General features: G+C 45.9%; 2 protein-coding genes across 2 annotated transcripts; both read right to left on the reverse strand.

Moving 5' to 3' along the window:
• Positions 1–1186: 1186 nt before the first annotated feature.
• LOC101404789 (sialic acid-binding Ig-like lectin 13) lies at positions 1187–6908 on the reverse strand. The gene is made up of 10 exons (XM_087421255.1): positions 6627–6908; positions 5977–6049; positions 5526–5909; positions 5018–5296; positions 4746–4793; positions 3521–3778; positions 3210–3257; positions 1826–2083; positions 1584–1719; positions 1187–1458 (listed from the first exon to the last, which is right to left on the reverse strand). Exons 2-10 carry the CDS (start codon positions 6011–6013, stop codon positions 1416–1418), a joined length of 1491 nt encoding a protein of 496 aa, XP_087277381.1. The 5' UTR covers positions 6014–6049; positions 6627–6908; the 3' UTR covers positions 1187–1415.
• A 1645-nt stretch (positions 6909–8553) lies between these two features.
• Positions 8554–24531, reverse strand: LOC101405050 (myeloid cell surface antigen CD33-like). Its single transcript, XM_087421253.1, has 6 exons — positions 24455–24531; positions 24006–24389; positions 23506–23784; positions 10618–10711; positions 10194–10274; positions 8554–9813 (listed from the first exon to the last, which is right to left on the reverse strand). The coding sequence occupies exons 1-5, from the start codon at positions 24486–24488 to the stop codon at positions 10202–10204; spliced, it is 864 nt and encodes a 287-aa protein (XP_087277379.1). The 5' UTR covers positions 24489–24531; the 3' UTR covers positions 8554–9813; positions 10194–10201.
• Positions 24532–25144: the final 613 nt, after the last annotated feature.

The following is a 25144-nucleotide window of genomic DNA, read 5'->3' on the forward strand; positions in this document are numbered from 1 at the left end:
CAATCTGTCATGCCCTTCCATAACAATCCCAGTGTTCTCAGCATGCCATGCTTGAGTGACACCTCCTGCCCTATGGACAGGGGGACAGCTTGAAGAAAACAGCCTCCAACTTCTCAGCTGCCTCGTTTGGAATTCCACCTCTTCTGCACATTCCTCTGGCAGGAATGAGAAATGCTGGCAGCCTGCCCCTCCTGGGAAGACACCACAGCCCTCAACTTGGGACTTGGAGGAGAGGGAGCCTTGTGGTCTTGGCGCCACCCACCCGGAATGGACTTTCCATCACGCTGAGCTGGAATAGGAATGGGAGGGTGCACGTGGTCATTCAAATGCCATAGACTCTCAACGTTCCTACTGAGTTTTAGTAGATTTTCTTGAATATGTATGTTTTATCATTTGTTGCTGGCTCTTAGGACAATTTCCAGAGAACTTAAATGGTTGTTACAAAAAGAATAATTTTCACCATCTATGCTTGTTTGACTGAAGAGTGAGTCCATGGAACATCTCATGTTACCCTTCCAGACATGGAACTAGCAGCACTGTTCCTAACAGCCCAAACTAGATATGACGTAACTGTCCACCAACTGGTGAATGGATAAACAATGCGGTGTTTATCCATACAATGGAATGATATTGAGAATAAAATGTAATTCACTACTGACACGGGCTCCAACATGGTTGAACTGCAAAAACCTAATACTAAATTAAATATATTAGACACAACAGACTTTACATGATCCCGTGTATATGAAATGTGCATAAAAACAAATTTTTAGAGAATAAAAGCAGATTGATGATCTCTTGGAGTTGTAAAGGGAGTGGGTATCAATTGTAAACATGCACAAGGGTCCTTTTTAGGTTGCAGGACTCTATAAATTTGCTAAAAAATTATTGAACTGTGCACTTACAATGAATTAATTTGATGTTATGTAAATTATACCTCAGTAAAACAGATTTTACAAGACTACGGGGGACTTCTGCATCTGAGCATGGGAGAGAGTCAAAGGGTCTAGAATTATCCTTCTATGTAAGCAACTAGAATAGGATGAAATATAGGAAACTTCTATTTTCATACATAGGATACAAGCAGGGAAGAACTTTGGTCCTTGAGAGAAGAAAAAATAATAAGGTGAAACTTACAATCAATTATAAATGAAGTGTAATTCAAATTAATAACTTAAAAATCGATCTGTCTCCTCACATGCCCTCCAACCATTCGTGCAGAACCATCAGGAAGAGTCCTGGACACCAGAGGTGAAGGGTCATTTCTGGACAGAAGGCAGGGCCACCTCATGCAGCACCTCCTTGCTCCACAGAGCTGTGCTGGGGAGGGTCTCAGGACACAGTGGCCTGATGGATCCTCATCCACCTGTCAGGGATCTAGATCCCAGACCTCGGCACCGCCAGGAGGAAGGGGCTCAGTCACACCTTGCAGCCCTCTCCCCATGGGAGTCTCTAAACCTGTAGGGGAAACACAGTTCTGCATATAGAGACCAGTTCTATGGAGGGCGTACTGGAGAGAACAAGATGGGTGAAGCTACCCAAGATGTCCCCAAATGTAGGACATCTTGAGAAGGGCTTCTCACCTGGTGTAGTAGATCCAGGTGAGGCCGTAGGTGAGAAGGAAGCCAGCCCCCATTAGGGCCCCCCTGAGCAGGGTGAGGACTAAAGGCCAGGTACCCTGCTGCTCCCCAGAGATGTGGGGGCAGTGACAGGAGAAACCTGGGGGAGGAAAAGGGAGAGAAGGATGGAGGGGTGAGTTTCCTAAACTCCACACCTGAACCTGCTCACTGCCCCACCTAGAACGCAGGTGTCCTGCTGTACTCACCCTGCACAATTAAGTTCACGGAGACGTGGTAGGAGCCCCAAGGGTTCTGAGCACGGCAGGTGAATTCTCCTCCATCCCCTAAGACCACCCGGGGAAGCTCCAGGACCCCAGGATCCAAGGGCTGAGAGGGGCTCAAGGTCAGGCTTCCCCGAGACCAGCTCAGCCTGGCAGGGTAGTTGCCATCAGTGTCACAGACCAGGCGCAGGGACTGGCCCTCCTGGATGGGCAGGGAGGTGGCGTTGCCCAGGACCTCTGGGACTAGGGAGACAGAGAGAGCCATAGGACAGGGCTGAGAGGCCCTCTCTCCCTCTGTCCTCCCACAGACACAGGAATGGGAAATAGTGTCTCTGAGACAGCAGCACAAGCAAGGGCTGACAGCGCTGGAGATCATGAGGTGAGAGGTGGAAAGAGAGGCAACTGGATGATCCAGGACGGGAATGGACATCTGAGGATGAGTTGGCCATGTCTAGACATGGGAGAGAACATCCCAGGAGTTGGACCTGATGTGTGAGCCATGCAGGGCGCTGACACACGTAGTCTGACCACCTGGAGGCTTCCACAAGGTGATGCCCTCAGCCTCTCCCCTGAGGCCCACAGGGGCCGTGGGAGGGCTCTAAACAGGGAAGAAAGAGGGTCAGATGTGGGTATGTAGAGTCCCCTTTGGGGGCCAAATTCTGGCAGGTGGGGACTGGAGGCTGGTAGTCCAGAGAGGAGGTTGGTCCTGTCCAGGTCTCACTCATGTCCATGAGGACGGAGGCCTGAGGAGGGGCTGCGGCCATGGGGATGGAGGAAGAGAGGGATCTGAGACATTTTCAGGAAGTCGACTCGGCAAAACTCACTGAGTCGTGGGGAGTGTTGGTGACACACAGAGATGTCTGAAGTGACTTCCAGGAATTGACTCAGGAGACTTGGGAGGGAGGGGCCTGGTAAGGGGGAGGGGAGGATGCTCAGGACCATCTGGACCCGACAGGGATTTGTGAGGGTCTTTAGGGCAGAGGTCAGATTGGAAGCACCAGGGTGGACGAGCTGAGCTGCAGGGTCATGCAGAAGGTGGTCAGAAGCAGGTGTCGAGCTGTAGGGACTCAGTCCTCTTGAGAGAGATGGAGATGGCACAGTCAGATAAGAGGAAGGGAATCTGGGGTAGGATGTCATGAGACAGTGAGGGGAGAGAGGAGGTCAGGAGAGAGGAAGCAACCAGAGGTGACAGTGAAGGGTCAACTAGGAATTCACAGTGACCCTAGAGAGTCCTGTCAGGGGACAGGAAGGGGGAGGGCTGAGGGGAACTGAGAGGGGATGGAGAGTGATGGAGCTTCATTCTGTCCAGCCTCCACACAGTCCCTTGACTTGACTTCTGAGACCCCACTTCCACCCAGGCCTCTCCCACCTGTGCTGTTGTCCCGGAAGACATGGACTGTCAGCTTCTGTGGAGCATCTGGAACAGAAATAGATAAGTGGCTCCTGCAGTAGGAGGGGTGTTCATGACCCAGGTGGTGGGGTCTGGGTGTTCTCTCCATCTCGACCCCAGCCATGTCTCTAAGAACAGTCTCCAGTATCCCACCCAGACCCTGCCTCCCAATCCTAGGAGCAGGAGGGACCAAACAGCTGTGGGGGTCTGTGGGGAGAGAGAAGGAGGAGCAGAGGACCCTCTCTCCTCTCAAGGACCCAGGTTTCCTTCCCCAGGTGTGTCCCGCTCACTGGTCACAAAGAGGCTCAGCGCAGTTTCCAGAGAGCCCAACAGGTGCCAAGCTCGGCAGACGTATTTCCCATGGTGCCCCAGCTCCACCCGGGGCAGCTCCAGGACCCCAGGGTTTGAGGGTGAGGAGGGGGTCAGGGTCAGGCTCCCCTGGGTCCAGCTCATGGTGGGAGGAGGGTTGCTGTCGGCAACACAGACCAGGCGCAGGGAATGGCCCTGCTGGACTGTAAGAGATGAGCCATTGCCCAGAGCTTCAGGTCCTGACAAGACAGAGAGAAAGCTGAGCCCAGGCCCTCATTAGGAGCGCACTCTGTCTCTCTCTCTCTCTTCCTTTCATCATGTAGATCTGTTTCTTTTCTTCCACTGCCTGGTGAGCTCGTACTGTCTGCACTCAACAACGGGGGACAGGGCTAGAAGCAGGCACTGCAGCCCTTCCCAGAGCTCCTCCTACATGCATTCATCTGAACCGCCTTGGTCCCCGCACCTCCCACCTTGGCCCTCTATGCCAACTCAGATCCCGGTTTTGCCTCTATGAGACTTGCCATTTTGTTTTTCAATAACGGTTCACAAAGACCTGTCTAATTTGGCTGTAGTTGAGGGATCACAGTCTCGTTGGCGAGTTACCCAAAAGAGCAATATGACATGTTTTGTGATGGGGACAAATTGGGCTGAGGGAGCTCTGAGTGCATTGAGACTCTCAGGACAAGGAGGGCTTCCTGGAGGAGGAGAGGCTTAAACAGAGCCTGAGAATGGGTGGCAGCTGACTAGAGGATGGTGCTGATGAATGACCTTGCGGGAGGCAGGTACAAGAGGTGCAACTACAGCTGGGGTGTGAAATGACCTCCATGCTCAGGGGAAAATGCATTGTTCTGTGAGGTTTGAGTGAATGGGTGTGCTTGGGAGTGTTGACACATGAGGCCACTGCAAGAAATTATGGGAGATTTAAAATAATATCAGAGTGGAGAAAGTCAGAGGCATGAAAGCAAACATTGATAAACGCCACCAGTGGTTTACTAGTAAATGTTTAACAACCAGCTTGTTCATGGTGGGGGGAGGGCAGAGTCCTGATTTGTAGCATTTGCCAATTTCCTTGGTGTAAACACTCCCATCTTGGCCAATTTCAAGCACCCAATTTGAACTCACTGAACCCTGAGTTGGGAAAGATGGACACAACTAGCTCTTGGGAACCAGTGACAGCCAAGACCAGGAGGAGCGGCTGTGCCCTACCTGTGCCTTCTCCCCAGAGCACCCTGATGATCAGGTTCTGGGGTGCATCTGGACAGACAGACATAATCGTTCCCTTTTCAGTGGCAGGAAGGTGGGTGTTGGGCCCTTAACTCAGGATCTTTAGAAATAGGAAGGGGGTAGAGCCTGGTGCCCTCTTTCCTTCCTCCCCAGAGCCACCTTGTAGGACCCAGCACCCAGTATCCTAGGTCTTGCCTTCCCCTCCCCCACACCCACTGCCCTCAGGGACCCAGCCGTCCTGGCCTGGCACTCACAGGACACGTTGAGCCGGACAGTCCTCTCTGTGCTCACGCCAGCTCCAGGGAATGTCACTCGACAGGTGAGGTTGGTGCCATGGTCCTGGGGCCCCAGGGTGAGGGTGAGCACTGAGGAGTGGGGAATCTTGGGGCCCAGGGAGGTGAGGGCAGCCCCAATCCAGGAGAAGGTGGGGGGCGTCCCCCTCTCACAGGCCCATGGCACTGCACAGGTAATGTTCTTGGGGTGGCCAGATTCTAGGGTCCCCTGGATGTGGACGTCAGGTGTCTGTGTCAGAGCTGAGGAGGAGAGAGAGAGACACAGGCCTGGAGGGGGGACCCCAAGTGTGACCCTAAGAGCAACCTCTGCCTCAGGCCAGTTGTCTCCTCTGCAGCCAACCTCAGCATCCTGTCCTCCTGAGTCACACTGGGTCCCTCCCAGGATGAGGAGCAGGGGAGCCCCTCCCGGCCCCAGCCAGGGGGCCTTCAGAACCCATCCATGTGTCCTCTCCTTGACCCTATTCCTTACCCGTCACATGCACAGAAAGGAGGTTCTCATTGTAATTATATCTCGCAAAAGACCCTCTCTCCACCCTAAAGAAATATTTCCCATTGTCCCTCCTCCTGGCATCTCTGATGTCCAGGGAGCAGTCATTGGTCCAGGGGTCCCCGAGGAGGTGGAATCGGCCCTGAGTCTCCTCTTGCACTTTATGATCTGGGTTGTTTGTGGCCACTGGAGCATCCTGGTATGGATTTGCCCCTTCTTGGAACCAGTAGCCATGAGCTGGGTCAGAGTCAGTGTAACCGATTCGGGGGTAGACAACAGTGCAGGGCACACGGACACACAGGCCCTCCTGCACTGTCACAGACTCCTGCACTCGCAGCCGGAATCTCCCCTCCTGAGCCAGGGACCCTGTGGGGAAACGAGGGTCAACTGCAGCCCTTGACCCACCCACCCTCTCTCCACTCAGCCCACTCACCTGCCCACAGCAGGGGCAGCAGCAACTGCAGCAGCATCTCTGAGATGGACGGTTCTGAGCTTCTGTCTTGTATCTGAAAAGAGAAGAGGAAGGCAAGTGGGAGGGGAGGCTTGAGGAGACCCACGGGAAGCTGGGGAGGAGCCAGGGACTTTGACCATTCACAGAAGAGGAATGGCAGGTCGAGGCTTGTCCCTCTCTGCACAGAGCGCGTGGACACCCCACAGCCCAGATACATCGAGACCTGCCTAGAAAGGAGCACAAGGAGCAGACCCCACCTCCTGCCCCCGTTTCAGGGCTTCCTCTGCCACCAGAGCTGGACCAGGACCTCTGAGGACATCTGAGCAGTGGGACATGGTGAGTCTCTAAGGGCCTCCCCTCTGAGGTGCTTTTCTGAGCCCTGGTGTCTACACCAGGGAGCTGGTCAGTTCCCGCTTGGCCCTGGAGGGTCACAGCCTCATCTAGAGCTCGGGTGGTGGGTCCTGTCAAGTGTAAGATTCTTTAGGGTCATGTGAGCATCTGAGCAGAGGAAAAGAAGGGATCCTAGGTGAGTGAAGGAAGCAGCCATTCATTCATTCCCTCATTCATTCTCCAAACACTTAGTGAGTATCTCTGTGTTGGGGAGGTTGGAGGCAAGAAGGGAAATGACCCACCTGGTCCACGCCTGTGAGATGCTCCCGACCCAAGGAAGTCACTTCCGCCCCAAACACTCAGTACCGTCTGGCTTTAGAGCTGCCGTCACCGATGAGTTTGCTGTGTGTCCTAGAAGAATACTTAACATTTTCTAAAATATAAGTATGAGATTTTTTTTTTGACATCTAGTCAAAATAAACCCCCCCAAAAACAAATAACAGCTCTTTTCAAGTGCATGACTTGAAACTCTATTCCCATGGAACTTGAACTTCCCAATTCCCTCCACCTCCCAGCGCCCAGCAACCACTGTCCCATTTTCTGTCTCTAGGAATTTGACTACTTTAGATGCTTCATATAGGGGAATCATATAGTATTTGCCTTTTTTGTGACTGGTTTATTTCACTTATCACAATGTCCTCAAGCTTCATCCATGTGGTTGCATATGTCAGAATTCTTTCCTTTTAAGGATAAATAATATTCCATGGTAGGGGTACACCACACTGTGTTTATTCATCCATCCATTGAGGGACACTTGGGTTGCTTCCACCTTTTGGCTGTTGTGAACAATAGTGCTGTGCGCATGGGTGTGCAAATATCTCTGAGTCCCTGCTCTTTATTCTTTTGGATAAATGCCTAGAAGCAGAATTGCTCGGTCATACAGTAATTCTATTTTTATAAATTTAAATTTATTTATTTATTTTTTCCCCCAAAGCCCCAGTAGATAGTTGTATGTCATAGCTGCACATCCTTCTAGTTGCTGTATGTGGGACGCGGCCTCAGCATAGCCGGAGAAGCGGTGCGTCGGTGCGCGCCTGGGATCCCAACCCAGGCCGCCAGCAGCGGAGTGCGCGCACTTCACTGCTAAGCCACGGGACCGGCCCAGTAATTCTATTTTTAATTTTTTGAGGAACAGCCACTCTCTTATCATCCCTCACTTTTTTTTTTTTTCCTCATCTGTTGTCATCACCTTACACTGGCTATACCTGTTAACATCTCCCCCTGGACCCCTCTCCTGACCTCCAGATGTTTATATCCAGCTCTGTCACTGACATCTTCAGTTGGCTTTCAAGTGGCTTCTCGGAGTGATCAGCACCCTTCAACACCCTGCTCTCTGTCGTCCTCCATGGAACACAACTCCATCCTTCCAATTGCTCAGAGGAAAGATTTCAACACCATCCTTGCCCCTCTCTTTCCCCACTTACCACATCCATTAGAAATTTCAATGAGCTTGACCTTCAAAATGTTTTCTAAATATATACACCCCACCTACACAGTGTCCCTGGTCCAGGACACCATCACATCCTGCCTGGAGTACCCAGTAGTGACATGCCACATCTATTTTTTGCTGCCCTGGAATCACTCTGGCCCGTTCTGAACACAGCGGCCATTGGGATTTTGCTAACTTGAGGATCTAGTCATGTGTCTGCTCCCTTGAAAGTCTTCCAGAATCATGCACTGCCCTGCACTGGTCTTCCACGAGGTCTGCACCATCCTCCCTGTGCAGTCATACATCGGCCTCTTGTCTCTTCCACACACCAGGCCTGCTTCTGCGTCAGCACCATGGCACTGACTCCTCCCCCTTCTCCATCTTCCTGGAATACTTTTCTCTTAGGGAAACACAGAGCCTGCTTCCTCCCTGCCATCAAGTCTTTGTTCAAACATCACTTCCATCGCATCACACTCTCTGATACAGAAAACCCACCCCATTATGTCACAGGCTCCCTTCTCTGAGGGATTTCCCCCAAACATGTATTGATATCCAACATGCTCTATTTTTATTTATTTTTTATTCTCATCTCCATAATGACAGCATCTTGATGACAGAAGTGCCTCTCGTTTCCTTTGCTTTACTGTGGTAAAATATCCATGAAATAAAACTTACTGTTTTTAACATTCTATACGGTACAATTCAGTGACACTAGGTACACTCACAGTGTTGTGCAACCATCACCACTGTCTATTTCCTGAACATTTCCGTCATCCCAAACAGTAACTCTGCACAGTTACACAAAACAACTCCCCATCCTCCATCCCCTGGTTCCAAGCAGCCACCATTCTACTTTCTGTTTCTATGAATTTGCCTTTGTAGGTCACTCACAGAAGCAGAATCATGCAATATTTGTCCTTTTGTGTCTGGATCCTTTCATTTACCGTGTTGTTTTCAAGGGTCATCCATGTTGTAGCATGTGTCAGAATGTCGTTCATTCCTCTTTAAGGATGAATAATACTCCATTGTATGTATATACCACGTTTGGTTCATCCATTCTTCTGTTGATGGACACTAGGGTTGGTCCACTGCTACTGTGAATAATGCTGCTGTGAACAATGATGTGCAAGTATCTGTTACATCCATACTTTCACTTCCTTTAAGTACACAACTAGAAGTGGAAGTGCTGGGTCATATGGTAATTCTGTATTTAACTTTTGAAGGAAATTCCAAAGGGTTTTCTATGAGGCTTCACCATTTTTCATTCCCACAAGCAATGCATGAGGGTTCCCATTTGTCCACATCTTCACCAACACTTGATATTTTCTGCATTTTTCAAAATATATAATAGCTGTTCTAATGGGTGTGAAATTGTATTTCATTGTGGATTTGATTTGCGTTTCTCTAACGACTGATGATGTTGACCATCTTTTAATGTGCTCTTTAATCATTTGTGCATCCTCTTTGCAGAAGTGTCTCTTCAAATCCTTTGGATGACAGTAGGTTTTGAAGTTGTGGCCCCTATGACAGTGCTGGCATGGAGTAGGTGTGGAATAGCACTTGTTAAATGAGGCTATGAATAAATGACTGGATGTCACTCTGCTAAGAACCATACAATGATACACAGACACAGACACAGACACAGACACACACACACACACACACACACACCCACCCCTCATGACATGTAAGACTGAACCTGAAGGTTGAGCAGGACTTGGAGATGCAGGAATGTGGAGGGAAGGGCATTTCAGGAGAAGGAACTGTACATGCAAAGTCTCAGAGTCACAGAGGCCTTGGCCCAGCTGTGCGTGGAGATATTGCCAGATGCAGGGAGAGGGAAGAATCTGGGGGAGAGTCCAGCAGGGGACAGACCACACCAGGCCTTCCAATCTAGCCTGTGGTGTTTTCACCCGAGTATCTGGCCATGGAGGTGCCACGTAGCTGTTCATACTATGCAGGAAGTGGATGATGATGGTCTCTGGAAACAGTCTGGAGGCCTATGTTGAGGAGAGAGATGGTGGCAGGAGGTGAGATGGCTTCAGAGACGTGGGGAAGAGTTCATGACCCAGGAACAACCAGGTCAGGATGAGGAGGAGATAGGCAGCAAGATGAGTTGTGTAGGAGGAAGGATAGACAAGACTTATGGATGAATGGATCAGGGAGAAGGGAGGGAGATAAAGAGGAGAACCATATCCTGGTTCTGGCCTTAGAGATGGGGCCATGGTGTCATCAGTGTGTGAGAGAATCCAGCAGAAAAATGGGTTTGGGGAGGAAGATGGCAGCTCAGCTTTGGCATCCTGAGCAGAGCAATCCTGAGGGCCATCCTGGGGGAGGTATGTAGTGTGATGGTGGGTGCTGAGACGTCTGGTTCACTCACCTGACAGATTAACTTGGGGTGGTGTTTGCATCCTTAGTGCCCTCTGTGGACCTTGTCACTTTCCTCCTGCGGGACCTCATTCTGAGAGGAGACAAGGGTCTTTCAGTCTAGTTGGATCAGGGTGCAGGGGGCTCACACCTTCTTCCCTTTTCAGGGGCTGGAGGGGTGACTGAGGTGGGAGAGGGCAGGTCTGGCTCCACAGACCCATCTTGAGCACAACATCTTGAGGTACCTGCCATCCCGGACGCTAGGTGGGCGGGCAGGGTGGCTGCCAGTGTAGATCCTCCCCCCTCCCTTGCCCCCATCTGCCTCCTATCTGCCCCACCCCCTCACCCCTTCCAGACCCTTCAGCACTGGTTCTGGGAATCAGCTACGTGTCCCCTGCCCTCCCCACACCTCCCCTTCCTGCTGGGACAATGCTCACATGAGGAAGATGAGGCAGAGGAGGAGGAGCAGCGTCTTCACAGCCGATTCCCCGATGGCCACCAGAACCACCTCTGCCACGGGCCCTGATCTCCCTGCAGGAAAGTGGGATGAGGACGGATCCACCTGCTGCATTGCAATCCTAGTCCTTCCAATCCCAGTGGGATCTGGACATTGGTTCTCCAGGCCCGCCTGCATCACTGGATGTGGGACCACCTGTGCCCAGGCCTCACTCCAACTCACCCCACATCCTGACTGTCCAGCATTTAGACAGAGAAAAATTGTATAAGTTGGACTTCACCAAAACGACAAAATTTTGTTATTCAATTGACACTACTGAGAAAGTAAAAAGCCAACCTATTTCATGGCAGAAAATATTTGCCATTCACAGATATGATAAGAGTGTAGTATCCAGCACTCTTACAACTCAACAACAGAAAGTCAAACTACCCACTTAAAAAATGTGCAAAGAGAGCCAGCCCTCACGGCCTAGTGGTTAAAGTTTGGCACAATGCCTTTCAGTGGTGGAAACATGCCACTCGTCCGTCAGTAGCCATGCTGTGGTGGCGGCTCACATAGAAGAACTAGAAGGCTCACTAGAAGAACTTAAAACTAGAATATACAACCATGTACTGGGGCTTTGGGGAGGGTGAAAAAAGAAGAGGTGAAGATTGACAACAGATACTAGCTCAGGGTGAATCTTTCTCAGCAAAAAAAAAAAAAAAAAAAAAAAAAATAGGCAAAGAACTTGAAAACAAAAATCTCCAAAGAAGGACGTCAGCATCATGGCGGAGTGAGCTTTCCCGTGAACTCTTCCCCCGACAAGATACAACAAAAGGAACAGTCACAGACCAACAACGGAATCCCAGACAGTGAAAAGCTAGAGCGGAAAGATCCACACTAGCGCACATCTCGGAGCGGAACGTGCTGGGCCCCCGGAGGAAGTAGGGAGAGGTAAGGAGAACTCCTCTCCTTCCCTATCAGATCAGCGATCCCGGTCCGTGCGGCTCCCAGAGAGGGGGGAGGGGCGGCCCTCGGCGGGGAAACTGTAGCTCTTCGGACTCTCTCAGCCAGTGGGAAACTCCCGCACAGAGGACTCAGAAGAGCCACAGGGCTACCATCTACATCTGAGCACCCCAGAGAGTGGATAAAGAGGAGCAAACGAGAAGCCTCCCACATCAGGGACCCAGAGGGCAAAAGAGAGAGCTCCCCCTCCCCGCAAACCGGACCCTGCAGCTCAACTGACCAGACCAGACCTAGCGATCCGTGGCAGACCAGACCAAGAGATCAGTGACAGACCAGACCAAGTGATCCGCGGCAGACCTGATCAAATGACTGGAACCCCCCCCGCCCCCGGATCGCAGCGGGGGGGTGGGGAACTGTGGATCGCAGCAGAAAAACCGGGGCAGAGCGCACGGGGCTTAGACTACACAGCCCTTTACCACCAGAAAGTGGCGGCAGGTGGAAATTGCAACCAGAGACTTCCAGGATGAGGAAAAACAAAACCAACACAGGAACTACAATGCAAAAATATATGAAATCACCAGACCAGAAACAAAATGACAAGCACCCAGAAATCAACACCGAAGACACAGAAATCCATAAACTAAATGACAGAGATTTCAAAATAGCTATCATAAAAACACTCAACGAAATACGAGACAACACAGACAAACAATTCAATGAGATTAGGAGTTTCTTCACAAAAGAGATTGAAATCATAAAGAAAAACCAATCAGTGCTGATGGAGATGAAGAACACAATGGAGGAGATAAAGAAGAATCTGGAATCTTTAAAGAACAGAGCTGACAATATGGAGGAAAGAATTAGCACTTTAGAGGATAGGAATACAGATATACTCCAGATGGAAGAGGAGAGAGAACTAAGACTAAAAAGAAATGAAGAAAGACTCCGAGAAATATCTGACTCTATTAGAAAATGTAACATAAGAATTATAGGTATTCCTGAGGGAGAGGAGAGGGAAAGAGGAACAGAGAGCCTATTCAAGGAAATAATAGCTGAGAATTTCCCAAATCTGGGGAAGGAGCAGGAAATACCAGTAAGCGAAGCCAACAGGACACCTATATATATTAACAGACAAAGGCCTTCACCACGACACCTAGTGGTAAGGCTAGCCAGGGTCAATGACAAAGAAACAATATTAAGGGCAGCTAGACAAAAACGAAAAATAACGTACAAAGGAACTCCCATCAGGCTCTCAGCGGATTTCTCTACAGAAACTTTACAGGCTATAAGAGACTGGAATGATATATTCAAAATACTGAAAGACAAAAACTTTCAGCCAAGAATACTCTATCCAGCAAAAATATCCTTCAAATATGATGGAGAAATAGTAACTCTCCCAGATAAACAAAAGCTAAGGGAGTTCATGGCCACGAGACACCCACTACAAGAAATACTCAAGAAGGCCCTCAGGCCTGAAAAAAAGAAGAGAAAGGGAACACAAAGCTTGGAGCAAGGAGAAAAGTAGGTAGACAAAATCAGAGAAATAGTAGATCTTTACCGGAATAGGTTAGCAACCACTTAAATACTAAATTCAAAGATCAAAGGAAGAAATTCACCAAAAATAAATTTAACCTCATCACTGTAAACACACAGCCACAACACAAGATAGAATAAGGTATAACAAGAACAACTTAGAAGGGGAAGAGGAAAGTGATTGAATTGACTTAGTATAAGGAAATAGGAGGCCATCAGATAATGGACTATCTCATACACAAGATTTTTTGCCCAAACCTCAAGGTAACCACTAAACAAATAATCAAAGCAAAACCACATATGATAAACAAAGAGAAAACTAGAAGAATCATAAGACAGAACAACCAAACTGAATTGGCAGTCCAAAACAAATGGGACAAGAAACAAAGGAAATGCAAAAGAACCAGAAAATAAGTGACAAAACAGCAACATTAAGCCCTCATATATCAATAATTACCCTAAATGTAAATGGATTGAACTCTCCAATCAAAAGATACAGAGTGGCAGGATGGATTAAAAAGCAAGACCCAACAATATGCTGCCTTCAGGAAACACATCTTAGCACTAAAGACAAGCACAGGCTCAGAGTGAAAGGATGGAAGACAAAACTCCAAGCTAATGGCAAACAAAAGAAAGCAGGTGTTGCCATACTCACATCAGACAAAGTAGACTTCAAGATAAAACAGGTTAAGAAAGACAAAGAAGGGAAATATATAATGATAAAAGGGACACTCCATCAAGAAGACATATCACTTATAAATATATATGCACCCAACATAGGAGCACCAATGTACATAAAGCAACTATTAACAAACCTAAAAGGAGACATCAACAGCAACACATTAATAGTAGGGGATCTTAACACCCCACTTACAACAATGGATAGATCATCCAGACAAAACGTCAATGAAGAAATAGACTTAAATGAAAAACTAGATGAGGTGGACCTAGTAGACATATACAGAGCACTCCATCCAAAAACAGCTGACTACACATTCTTCTCAAGTGCGCATGGAACATTCTCAAGGATAGACCACATGTTGGGAAACAAAGCAAGCCTCAATAAATTTAAGAAGATTGAAATCATAACAAGCATCTTTTCAGACCATAAGGCTATGAAACTGGAAATGAACCATGAAAAAAAAACTGGAAAAGTGACAAAAATGTGGAGATTAAACAACATGCTACTGAACAACCAATGGATCATTGATGAAATTAAAGGAGAAATCAAAAACTATCTGGAAACAAACGAAAATGATAATATGCCATATCAAACCATATGGGATGCAGCAAAAGTGGTCCTGAGAGGGAAACTCATAGCGATACAAGCCCACCTTAACAATCAAGAAAAAGCCCAAATAGGCAACCTTAAATTACACCTAACAGAACTAGAAAAAGAAGAACAAACAAAGCCCAAAGCCAGCAGAAGGAGAGAAATAATAAAAATCAGAGCAGAAATAAATGAAATTGAGAACAAAAAAACAGTAGAACGGATTAATGAAACAAAGAGTTGGTTCTTCGAGAAGATAAATAAAATCGACAAACCCTTAGCCAGGCTTACTAAGAAAAAAAGAGAAAAGGCTCAAGTAAATAAAATTAGAAATGAAAGAGGAGAAATTACAATGGATACCACGGAAATACAGAGGATTATAAGAGAATACTACGAGAAATTATATGCCAACAAATTGGACAATCTAGAAATGGATAAATTCTTAGACTTATACAACCTCCCAAAATTGAACCAAGAAGAAATGGAGAATCTGAATAGACCAATAACAAGTAAAGAGATTGAAATAGTAATCAAAAGCCTCCCAAAAAATAAAAGTCCAGGACCAGATGGCTTCTCCAGTGAATTTTACCAAACATTGAAAGAAGATTTAATACCCATCCTTCTCAAACTATTCCAAAAAATAGAGGAAGATGGAACACTTCCTAAATCATTCTATGAAGCCAACATCACCCTGATACCAAAACCAGACAAAGACAATACAAAGAAAGAAAATTACAGGCTAATATCGCTGATGAACATTGATGCAAAAATCCTCAACAAAATATTGGCAAACCGAATACAACAATACATTAAAAAGATCATACACCATGATGAAGTGGGGTTTATACCAGGGACGCAGGGATGGTTCAACATCCGCAAATCAATCAACGTGATGCATCACATCAACAAAACAAAGAATAAAAACCACATGATCATCTCAATAGACTCAGAGAAGGCATTTGACAAGATACAACATCCATTTATGATAAAAACTCTCAATAAAATGGGAATAGAAGTAAAGTACCTCAACATAATAAAGGCCATATATGACAAACCCACAGCCGACATCATACTCAACGGGGAAAGACTGAAAGCCATTCCTCTGAGAACAGGAACAAGGCAGGGCTGCCCACTCTCACCATTCCTGTTCAACATAGTACTGGAGGTTTTGGCCAGAGCAATTAGGCAAGAAAAAGGAATAAAAGGAATCCAAATAGGTAACGAAGAAGTGAAACTCTCACTATTTGCAGATGACATGATTGTATATATAGAAAACCCTAAAGAATCTTTTGGAAAACTATTAGAAACAATCAACAACTACAGCAAAGTTGCAGGGTACAAAATCAATCTACAAAAATCAGTTGCATTTCTATATGCTAATAATGAACTAACAGAAAGAGAGCTCAAAAAAATAATACCATTTACAATTGCATCAAAAAGAATAAAATACCTAGGAATAAATCTTACCAAGGAGGTGAAGGACCTATACAATGAGAACTACAAGACATTATTGAAAGAAATCCATGATGACATAAAGAAATGGAAAGATATCCCATGCACGTGGATTGGAAGAATAAACATAGTTAAAATGTCTATATTACCTAAAGCAATCTACAGATTCAATGCAATCCCAATCAGAATCCCAATGACATTCTTCACAGAAGTAGAAAAAAGAATACTAAAATTTATATGGGGCAACAAAAGACCCCGAATAGCTAAAGAAATCCTAAGAAAAAAGAAGAAAGCAGGAGGCATCACAATCCCTGACTTCAAAACATACTACAAAGCAATAGTAATCAAAACAGCATGGTACTGGTACAAAAACAGGCACACAGATCACTGGAACAGAACTGAGAGCCCAGAAATAAAACCACACATATACGGACAGCTAATTTTCGACAAAGGTGCTAAGAACATACAATGGAGAAAGGAAAGTCTCTTCAACAAATGGTGTTGGGAAAACTGGACAGCCACATGCAAAAGAATGAAAGTGGATCATGTGCTATCGCCATTCACAAAAATTAACTCAAAATGGATCAAAGACCTGAAGGTGAGACCTGAAACTATAAAACTCATAGAAGAAAATATAGGCAACACACTATTTGACATTGGTTTTAAAGGAATCTTCTCAGATGACATGCCTACCCAGACTAGGGAAACTAAAGAAAAAATAAACAAGTGGGACTTTATCAGATTAAAGAGCTTTTATAAGACAAATGAAACCAGAATCAAGATGAACAAACAACCAACCAGCTGGGAGAGAATATTTGCAAAACATACATCTGACAAGGGGTTGATCTCCATAACATATAAAGAACACACACGACTGAACAACAAAAAAACAAACAACCCCATCAAAAAATGGGCAGAGGAAATGAACAGACACTTCTCCAAGGAAGATATACAGATGGCCAATAGGCACATGAAAAGATGCTCAACATCACTAATCATCAGGGAAATGCAAATCAAAACAACACTAAGACACCACCTCACGCCTGTTAGAATGACTATAATCACCAAGACAAAAAACAACAAATGTTGGAGAGGATGTGGAGAAACAGGAACCCTCACACACAGCTGGTGGGAATGCAAATTGGTGCAGCCTCTATGGAAAACGGTATGGAGATTCCTCAAAGAGTTAAAAATAGAGATGCCCTATGATCCAGCCATCCCACTACTGGGAATCTATCCAACGCACCTGAAATCAACAATCCAAAGAGGCTTATGCACTCCTATGTTCATTGCAGCATTATTCACCATAGCCAAGAAGTGGAAGCAACCTAAGTGTCCCTCGACTGACGATTGGATTAAGAAATTGTGGTATAAATGAGAACTACAAGACATTATTGAGGGAAATCCACGATGACATAAAGAAATGGAACGATATCCCATGCACGTGGATTGGAAGAATAAACATAGTTAAAATGTCTATATTACCTAAAGCAATCTACAGATTCAATGCAATCCCAATCAGAATCCCAATGACATTTTTCACAGAAATAGAAAAAAGAATACTAAAATTTATATGGGGCAACAAAAGACCCCGAATAGCTAAAGAAATCCTAAAGAAAAAGAACAAAGCAGGAGGCATCACAATTCCTGACTTCAAAACATACTACAAAGCAATAGTAATCAAAACAGCATGGTACTGGTACAAAAACAGACACACAGATCAATGGAACAGAATTGAAAGCTCAGAAATAAAACCACACATATACGGACAGCTAATTTTCGACAAAGGTGCTAAGAACATGCAATGGAGAAAGGAAAGTCTCTTCAATAAATGGTGTTGGGAAAACTGGACAGCCACATGCAAAAGAATGAAAGTGGACCATGTGCTATCGCCATTCACAAAAATTAACTCAAAATGGATCAAAGACCTGAAGGTGAGACCTGAAACTATAAAACTCATAGAAGAAAATATAGGCAACACACTATTTGACATTGGTTTTAAAGGAATCTTTTCAGATGACATGCCTACCCAGACTAGGGAAACTAAAGAAAAAATAAACAAGTGGGACTTTATCAGACTAAAGAGCTTTTATAAGACAAATGAAACCAGAATCAAGATGAACAAACAACCAACCAGCTGGGAGAGAATATTTGCAAAACATACATCTGACAAGGGGTTGATCTCCATAATATATAAAGAACACACACAATTGAACAACAAAAAAACAAACAACTCGATCAAAAAATGGGCAGAGGAAATGAACAGACACTTCTCCAAGGAAGATATACAGATGGCCAATAGGCACATGAAAAGATGCTCAACATCACTAATCATCAAGGAAATGCAAATCAAAACAACACTAAGATACCACCTCACGCCCGTTAGAATGGCTATAATCACCAAGACAGAAAACAACAGATGTTGGAGAGGATGTGGAGAAACAGGAACCCTCATACACAGCTGGTGGGAATGCAAATTGGTGCCGCCTCTATGGAAAACGATATGGAGATTCCTCAAAGAATTAAAAATAGAGATGCCCTATGATCCAGCCATCCCACTACTGGGAATTTATCCAACGCACCTGAAATCAACAATCCAAAGAGGCTTATGCACCCCTATGTTCATTGCAGCATTATTCACCATAGCCAAGAAGTGGAAGCAACCTAAGTGTCCCTCGACTGACGATTGGATTAAGAAAATGTGGTATATGTATACAATGGAATACTACTCAGCCATAAAAAAAGACAAAATCGTCCCATTTGCAACAACATGGATGGGCCTGGAGCGTATTATGTTAAGTGAAATAAGCCAGAAAGAGAAAGACAAACACTGTATGATCTCACTCATATGTGGAATATAAACCAACACATGGACAGAGAAAACTGGACTGTGGTTACCAGGGCAGTGGGGGTGGGGGGTGGGCACAAGGGGTGAAGGGAGTCATATATGTGGTGATGTACAAACAAAAATGTACAACCCAAAATTTCACAATGTTAGAAACCATTAAAACATCAATAAAAAAAAAAAAGAAATTGTGGTATATATATACAATGGAATACTACTCAACCATAAAAAAAGACAAAATCGTCCCATTTGCAACAACATGGATGGGCCTGGAGTGTATTATGTTAAGTGAAATAAGCCAGAAAGAGAAAGACAAACACTGTATGATCTCACTCATATGTGGTATATAAACCAACACATGGACAGAGAAAACTGGACTGTGGTTACCAGGGGCAGTGGGGGTGTGGGCTGGGCACAAGGGGTGAACGGAGTCATATATATGGTGATGGACAAACAAAAATGTACAACCCAAAATTTCACAATGTTAGAAACCATTAAAACATCAATAAAAAAAAAATCTCCAAAGAAGATATACAAATGGCCAATATGTCCAGGAAAATATTAACAATATCATTAGTCTTTACATAAATACAAATGAAAGTCCTGATGAAATACCCTTTCACAGTACTTGCAGACTATAATATTTTTATTATAAAAAGGAAAATATCAATGTAGGTAAGGGTGTGGAGAAATTAGAACCCTCATACGTTGCTAGTGTGAATGTAAAATGGAGCTGCCACTATGGAAAACAGTCTGGTCTTTCCTCAAAAAGTTGAACATTGATTTACCATGTGACCTAGCATTTCTACTCCTGGGGAGTTACACGCTCAAGAAAACTGAAAACATATGTTTGAACAAAAGCGTGTATACCAATGTTTATAGCAGCATTAGTCACATAGCCAAAAAATGGAAACAACCTAAATGTCCATCAACTAGTCAATGGATGAACAAAACATGGTACATCTATATAATGGAATATTATTCAGACAAAAAAGAAAGAATTACTAATACATGCTTTATGGATCAACCTTGAAAATGTTTTGTGAAGTGAAAGAAGCCAGACACAAAAGCCCACATTTTCTATGATTCTGCTTATGTGAAATGTCCAGAAAAGGAAAATCCATAGAGACAGAAAGCAGATTAGTGGTTGCCAGGAGCTGGGGGAGGGCAGCATGGGGAGTGACTGCTTCCTGGGCACAGGGTTTCTCTTCGGGATGATGAAAATGTTGGGTGGATGGAATTAGGTGGTGGTGATGGTTGTACAACATTGTGAATATACTAAAAGCCACCTGTACATTTGGAAATGGCTCAAATAGTTATTTTATTTTTAGTGATTTTTCCTCAATAATAAAATAGTGCATACAGATTTGTAAAAACTGTATAGAGATCGATACAGGTTGATATTCACCTGCGACTGTCAAAGATCAAAAGATTTCACCTTATACTGAGCTACTGAAAATACATACTTCTATCTTCTGCACAGCAGAGGAAACCATCAACAAAATGAAAAGACAACACACAAACTGGGAGAAAATATTTGCAGATCGTATATCTAACAAAGGGTTAATTTCCAAACTATGTAAAGAACTCATACAACTCAACAACAAAAAAATGAACAGCCTGATGAAAAAATGGTCAGAGGAAATGAACAGATATTTTTCCAAAGAGGATAGACACATGGCTAACAGGCACATGAAAGGATGTTCCACATCACTAATTATTAGGGAAATGCAAATCAGAACTACTATGCGATATCACCTCACGCCTGTCAGAGTGACTATTATTAAGAAGACAATAGGGCCAGCCCCGTGGCTTAGCGGTTAAGTGCACACGCTCCACTACTGGCGGCCCAGGTTCAGATCCCAGGCGCGCACCAAGGCACCACTTCTCTGGCCGTGCTGAGGCCGCGTCCCACATACAGCAACTGGAAGGATGTGCAGCTATGACATACAATTATCTACTGGGGCTTTGGGGAAAAAAAGGAGGAGGATTGGCAATAGATGTTAGCTCAGAGCCAGTCTTCCTCAGCAAAAAGAGGAGGATTAGCATGGATGTTAGCTCAGGGCTGATCTTCCTCACAAAAAAAAAAAAAAAGAAAATAAATAACAAGTGTTGGAGATGATGTGGAGAAAAGGGAACCCTCATACACTGCTGGTGGGAAAACAAACTGGTGCAGCCTCTGTGGAAAACAATGTGGAGATTTCTCAAAAAATTAAAAATAGAAATAGCATATGATCCAGGGAGTGGAAGGGTGAAAGGGGTAAAGAGGCACATATGTACGGTGATGGATAAAAACTAGACTATTGGTGGTGAACACGCAGTCTATACAGAAACTTATGTATAATAATGTACACCAGAATTTTACACAATGTTATAGTCCAACATGACCTCAACAACAACAAAAAAAGACGCAACTACAGCTGAGGTATGAAATAACCCTGCATGCTCATGGAAAAACAAATAGCTCTGTGAGGTTTGAGTGAATGAGTGTGTTTGGAAGTATTTGTATATGAGGCTAGTAGAAGAAATTATGGGAGATTTAAAAAACCGTACTAGAGTGGGGGAAGTCAGAGGCATGAAAAAAAATATTGATAAAGGCAACCAGTGGTTTACTAGTAAATGTTTAACAACCAGATCATTCATGGTGTGTGTGTGGGGGAATCCTGATTGGTATAATTTGCTAATTACCTTGGTGTAAATACTTCCATTTTGGCTAACTTCAAGCACCTAATTTGAAGTCACTGAACCCAGAGTTGGGAAAAGACGGACACAATTAGTTCTTGCCAGACAGTCAGAGCCAACACCAGTACACTACTAAATGCAACTTACAAGAAAAATGCATGTTTTTGCCTGTAAAAATCACCATATACTAAGTCAAAACGCCATCAATAGACTAGAAATCAATCCTTTCAACTAATACACAGCTGATGTCCTTAATATGAAAAGAGCTACTTCAAACCATTAAGAAAAAGTCCACAAGGAAATGCAGATGATTCTTAAGCATAATGAAAGATCTCAACCTAGTCACAAAATGATACTGCAACTTAACATGACAGTGAATTTACTTAGGATCAGCAAGGAGGAACATGTTTAGCAAGGAAGTAGGCACATTGCAGGTGGGAGTATAAAGAGAAGAAACTCCACAATGTAGGATTTGGCCACATCTGTGGAAATTTCAAATATACCCTTTGATCAAGGACTTTCTTCTCTAGAAAATTATCTGACAGAGACACACATGCACGTGGGGAATGTTCGTACCAGTTATTCAGTGCAGTATTATTTGTCGGACCAGAACACTGGAAACACCATAGTTTTCCACCAACAATGGACCAATTAAGTACTTTATAGTATAATATACTTCCAATCAGAAAACCATGGAGTCATCAATAAGAATGAAGAATGTTTCCTACGTACTGATACAGAAGGATCTCCAAGATAGACTGAGTTTGAGAAAAAGATGAATTTAGTTCACAGAAATGTACCAATGTCACTTCCCTAGTTGTGACAAATGTGCCAAGGTGATGTGAGATTTTAACGAGGAGGGAAGCTGGGTGAGGTATTATGGAAACTGTCTACTGTGTAAATCTAAAATTACTCCAGAAGAAAATTTTTTATAATTTTTATTAAAAATTTAATTTTTAATAAATAAAATTTTTATTAAAAATAATAATAAAGATGCAGAGCAGTGTGTATCATATGATATGTACATATATGTGTCTTTTTAAATGTCTATGCATAGGTTACATTTGGGAAGATAACCAAGAGGGAGGTACACAAGGTTCTGAATACTGTTTTATTCTTACTAAATTTTGCTGGGGGCTGAGTTGAGTTTTCCCCAAAATCATATGTTGAAGCCCTAACCCCCAATGTGATGGTATTTGGAGGTATCTTGATGGGCCTTTGGGACGTGATTAGGGTCAGATGAGGTCATGAGAGTGGGGCTCTCATGATGACATTGGTGCCCTTATAAGAAGAGACACCAGAGGCTGGTTCTCTCCCAGCCCTGTGAGGACACAGCCAGAAGGTGGCCGTTTCCAAGGCAGGAAGAGAGCCCTCACCAGGAACCAAATGGCTTGCACCGTGATCTTGGACGTCCAGCTTCCAGAACTGTGAAAAATAAACTCCTGTTGTTTAAGCCTGCCAGTCTCGGATATTTTGTTATGTCAGCCCGAGCAGACTAAGACATACTTTATGCTTCCTATTTTAAACAATAACATTAAAATGATCCAAGGAGGCTGGAGGAGTAGGTGGCGTCCAGATCCTAAGGAGAATGAGGGCAGGATGTGGGCCGAGGATGTATCCACGGCATGGAGACAGCACGTCCATTGGGCGTGGAAGAGGCCATGCAAATCCCTTGAAAGCAGGGTCAGCAGTGGGGGAGGCCAGCTTATAAGCTGATGAGCAAGTGGGGGGCTTCCCACCTCTGCTGTGCCCACACCTGACCTGATCCTTCCTCCCATCTGAGTTCTGAACCCCAGCTCTGCTCTGAAAGGAGGAGACAGACCCAGCTTCCACCACATCCCCTGGAGGGGAGGTTGGGTCCTACCTGTGCCTTCAATCCAGAACACGCTGGTGGTTAGGTTCAGGGGCACATCTGGACAGAGAGATATAATCGTTCCCTTTTCAGTGGCAGGAAGGTGGGCATTGGCCCTTTTCACCCGGAACTTTAGAAATAAGAGGGGGTGGATTCGGGTGTCCTCTTTCCTTCCTCCCCAGAACCAGCTTGCAGGACCCAGCACCCAGTATCCCAGGCCCTGCCCCAACCTCCCCCTCCCCCATACCCACTGCCCTCTGGGACCTGGCTGTCCTGGCCTGGCACTCACAGGACACATTGAGCCGGATGGTCCTCTCTGTGCTCACACCAGCTCCAGGGAAGGTCACTCGACAGGTGAGGTTGGTGCCGTGGTCCTGGGGCCGCGGGGTGAGGGTGAGCACCGAGGAGTGGGGAGTCTTGGGGCCCAGGGAGGTGAGGGCATCTCCGATCCAGGAGAAGGTGGGGGGCGTCCCCCTCTTACAGGCCCACAGCACTGCACAGGTAATGTTCTTTGGGTGGCCAGATTCTAGGGTCCCCTGGATGTGGATGTCAGGTGTCTGTGTCAGAGCTGAGGAGGAGAGAGACAGAGACACAGGCCTGGAGGTGGGGACCCCAAGTGTAACCCTAAGAGCAACCTCTGCCTCAGACCAGGTGTCTCCTCCCCAGCTGGCCTCTGTGGTCTGTCCTCCTGGGTCCCTCCCTAGGATGTGGAACAGGGACCCCTTCCAACTGCACGCTGGGGGCCCTCAGGATCCATCTATGTGTTCTTTCCTTGACCCCATTCCTTACCTGTCACATGCACAGAGAGTTGGTTCTCTGTGAAATTATGTCTCACATAAGACCCTCTCTCCAACATAAAGAAGTATGTCCCCTCGTCCTGTCTCTGTGCATCTCTGATGTTCAGGGAGCAGTGGTAGGTCTGGGGGTCTCTCAGGAGGTGGAATCGTCCCTGGGTGTCCACCTGTACTTTAAGATCTGGGTTGTTTGTGGCCACTGGAGCATTGTGATGTGGATTTGCCCCCTCTCGGAACCAGGAGCCGTGAGCAGGGGCAGAGTCAGTCCAATACTTCCGCGGATAGGAGAAGGTGCAGGGCACAGAGACACAGAGTCCCTCCTGGACCGTCACAGACTCCTGTACTCGCAACCAGAATCTCCCCTCCCGAGCCAGGGACCCTGTAGGGAAATGAGGGTCAGCTGAATCCCCTGCCTGCCAGCCCCCTCTCCCGTGACCCACTCACCTGCCCACAGCAGGGGCAGCAGCAGCGGCAGCATCTCTGAGATGGAGACTTCTGGGTTTCAGTCCTCTGTCTGGAAAGAGAAGAGGAAGGGGAGAGGGAGGGGAGGCTGTGGGGAGAAGCAAGGGGAAGCTAGGGAGGAGCAGGTGACCGCAGCCATTCACAGAAGAGGAACTGCAGGCTGGATCCTGCCACTCCCCACTGCACAGAGTTGGAAGACACCCCACAGCCCAGACACCAAAGGACCCACCCAGAGGCCAGCAGACGAGGAGCAGACCCTGTGTTCTGCCCCCATCTCAGGGCTTCCCCCCAGCACTGAAGCCTGAACCAGGACCTCTGAGGACGTCTGAGGAGTGGGACATGGTGAGTCTCTAAGGGCCTCCCATACGAGGTGCTTTTCTGAGCACTGTTGTCTACACCAGGGAGCTCGTCAGTTCCTGCCTGACCCTGGAGGGTCACAGCCTCATCTAGAGCATAGGTTGAAGATCCTGCCAGGATTCTTTAGGGTCTGTGTGAGTGTGCGAGGCAGAGGAAAAGAAGGGGGCCCTAGGTGAGGTGAAGGCAGCAGACATTCATTCATTCATTCATTCATTCCTCAAACACTTAGTGAGCATCCATGTGTTGGGGAGGCTGGAGACACGAAGGGAGATGACACACCTGGTCCATGCCCATGAGATGCTCCCCATCGGATTC

The sequence above is a fragment of the Ceratotherium simum genome, chromosome 33 (assembly GCF_057802395.1).
Source record: "Ceratotherium simum simum isolate JZ-2026a chromosome 33, ASM5780239v1, whole genome shotgun sequence".
Taxonomy (NCBI): Eukaryota; Metazoa; Chordata; class Mammalia; order Perissodactyla; family Rhinocerotidae; genus Ceratotherium; species Ceratotherium simum.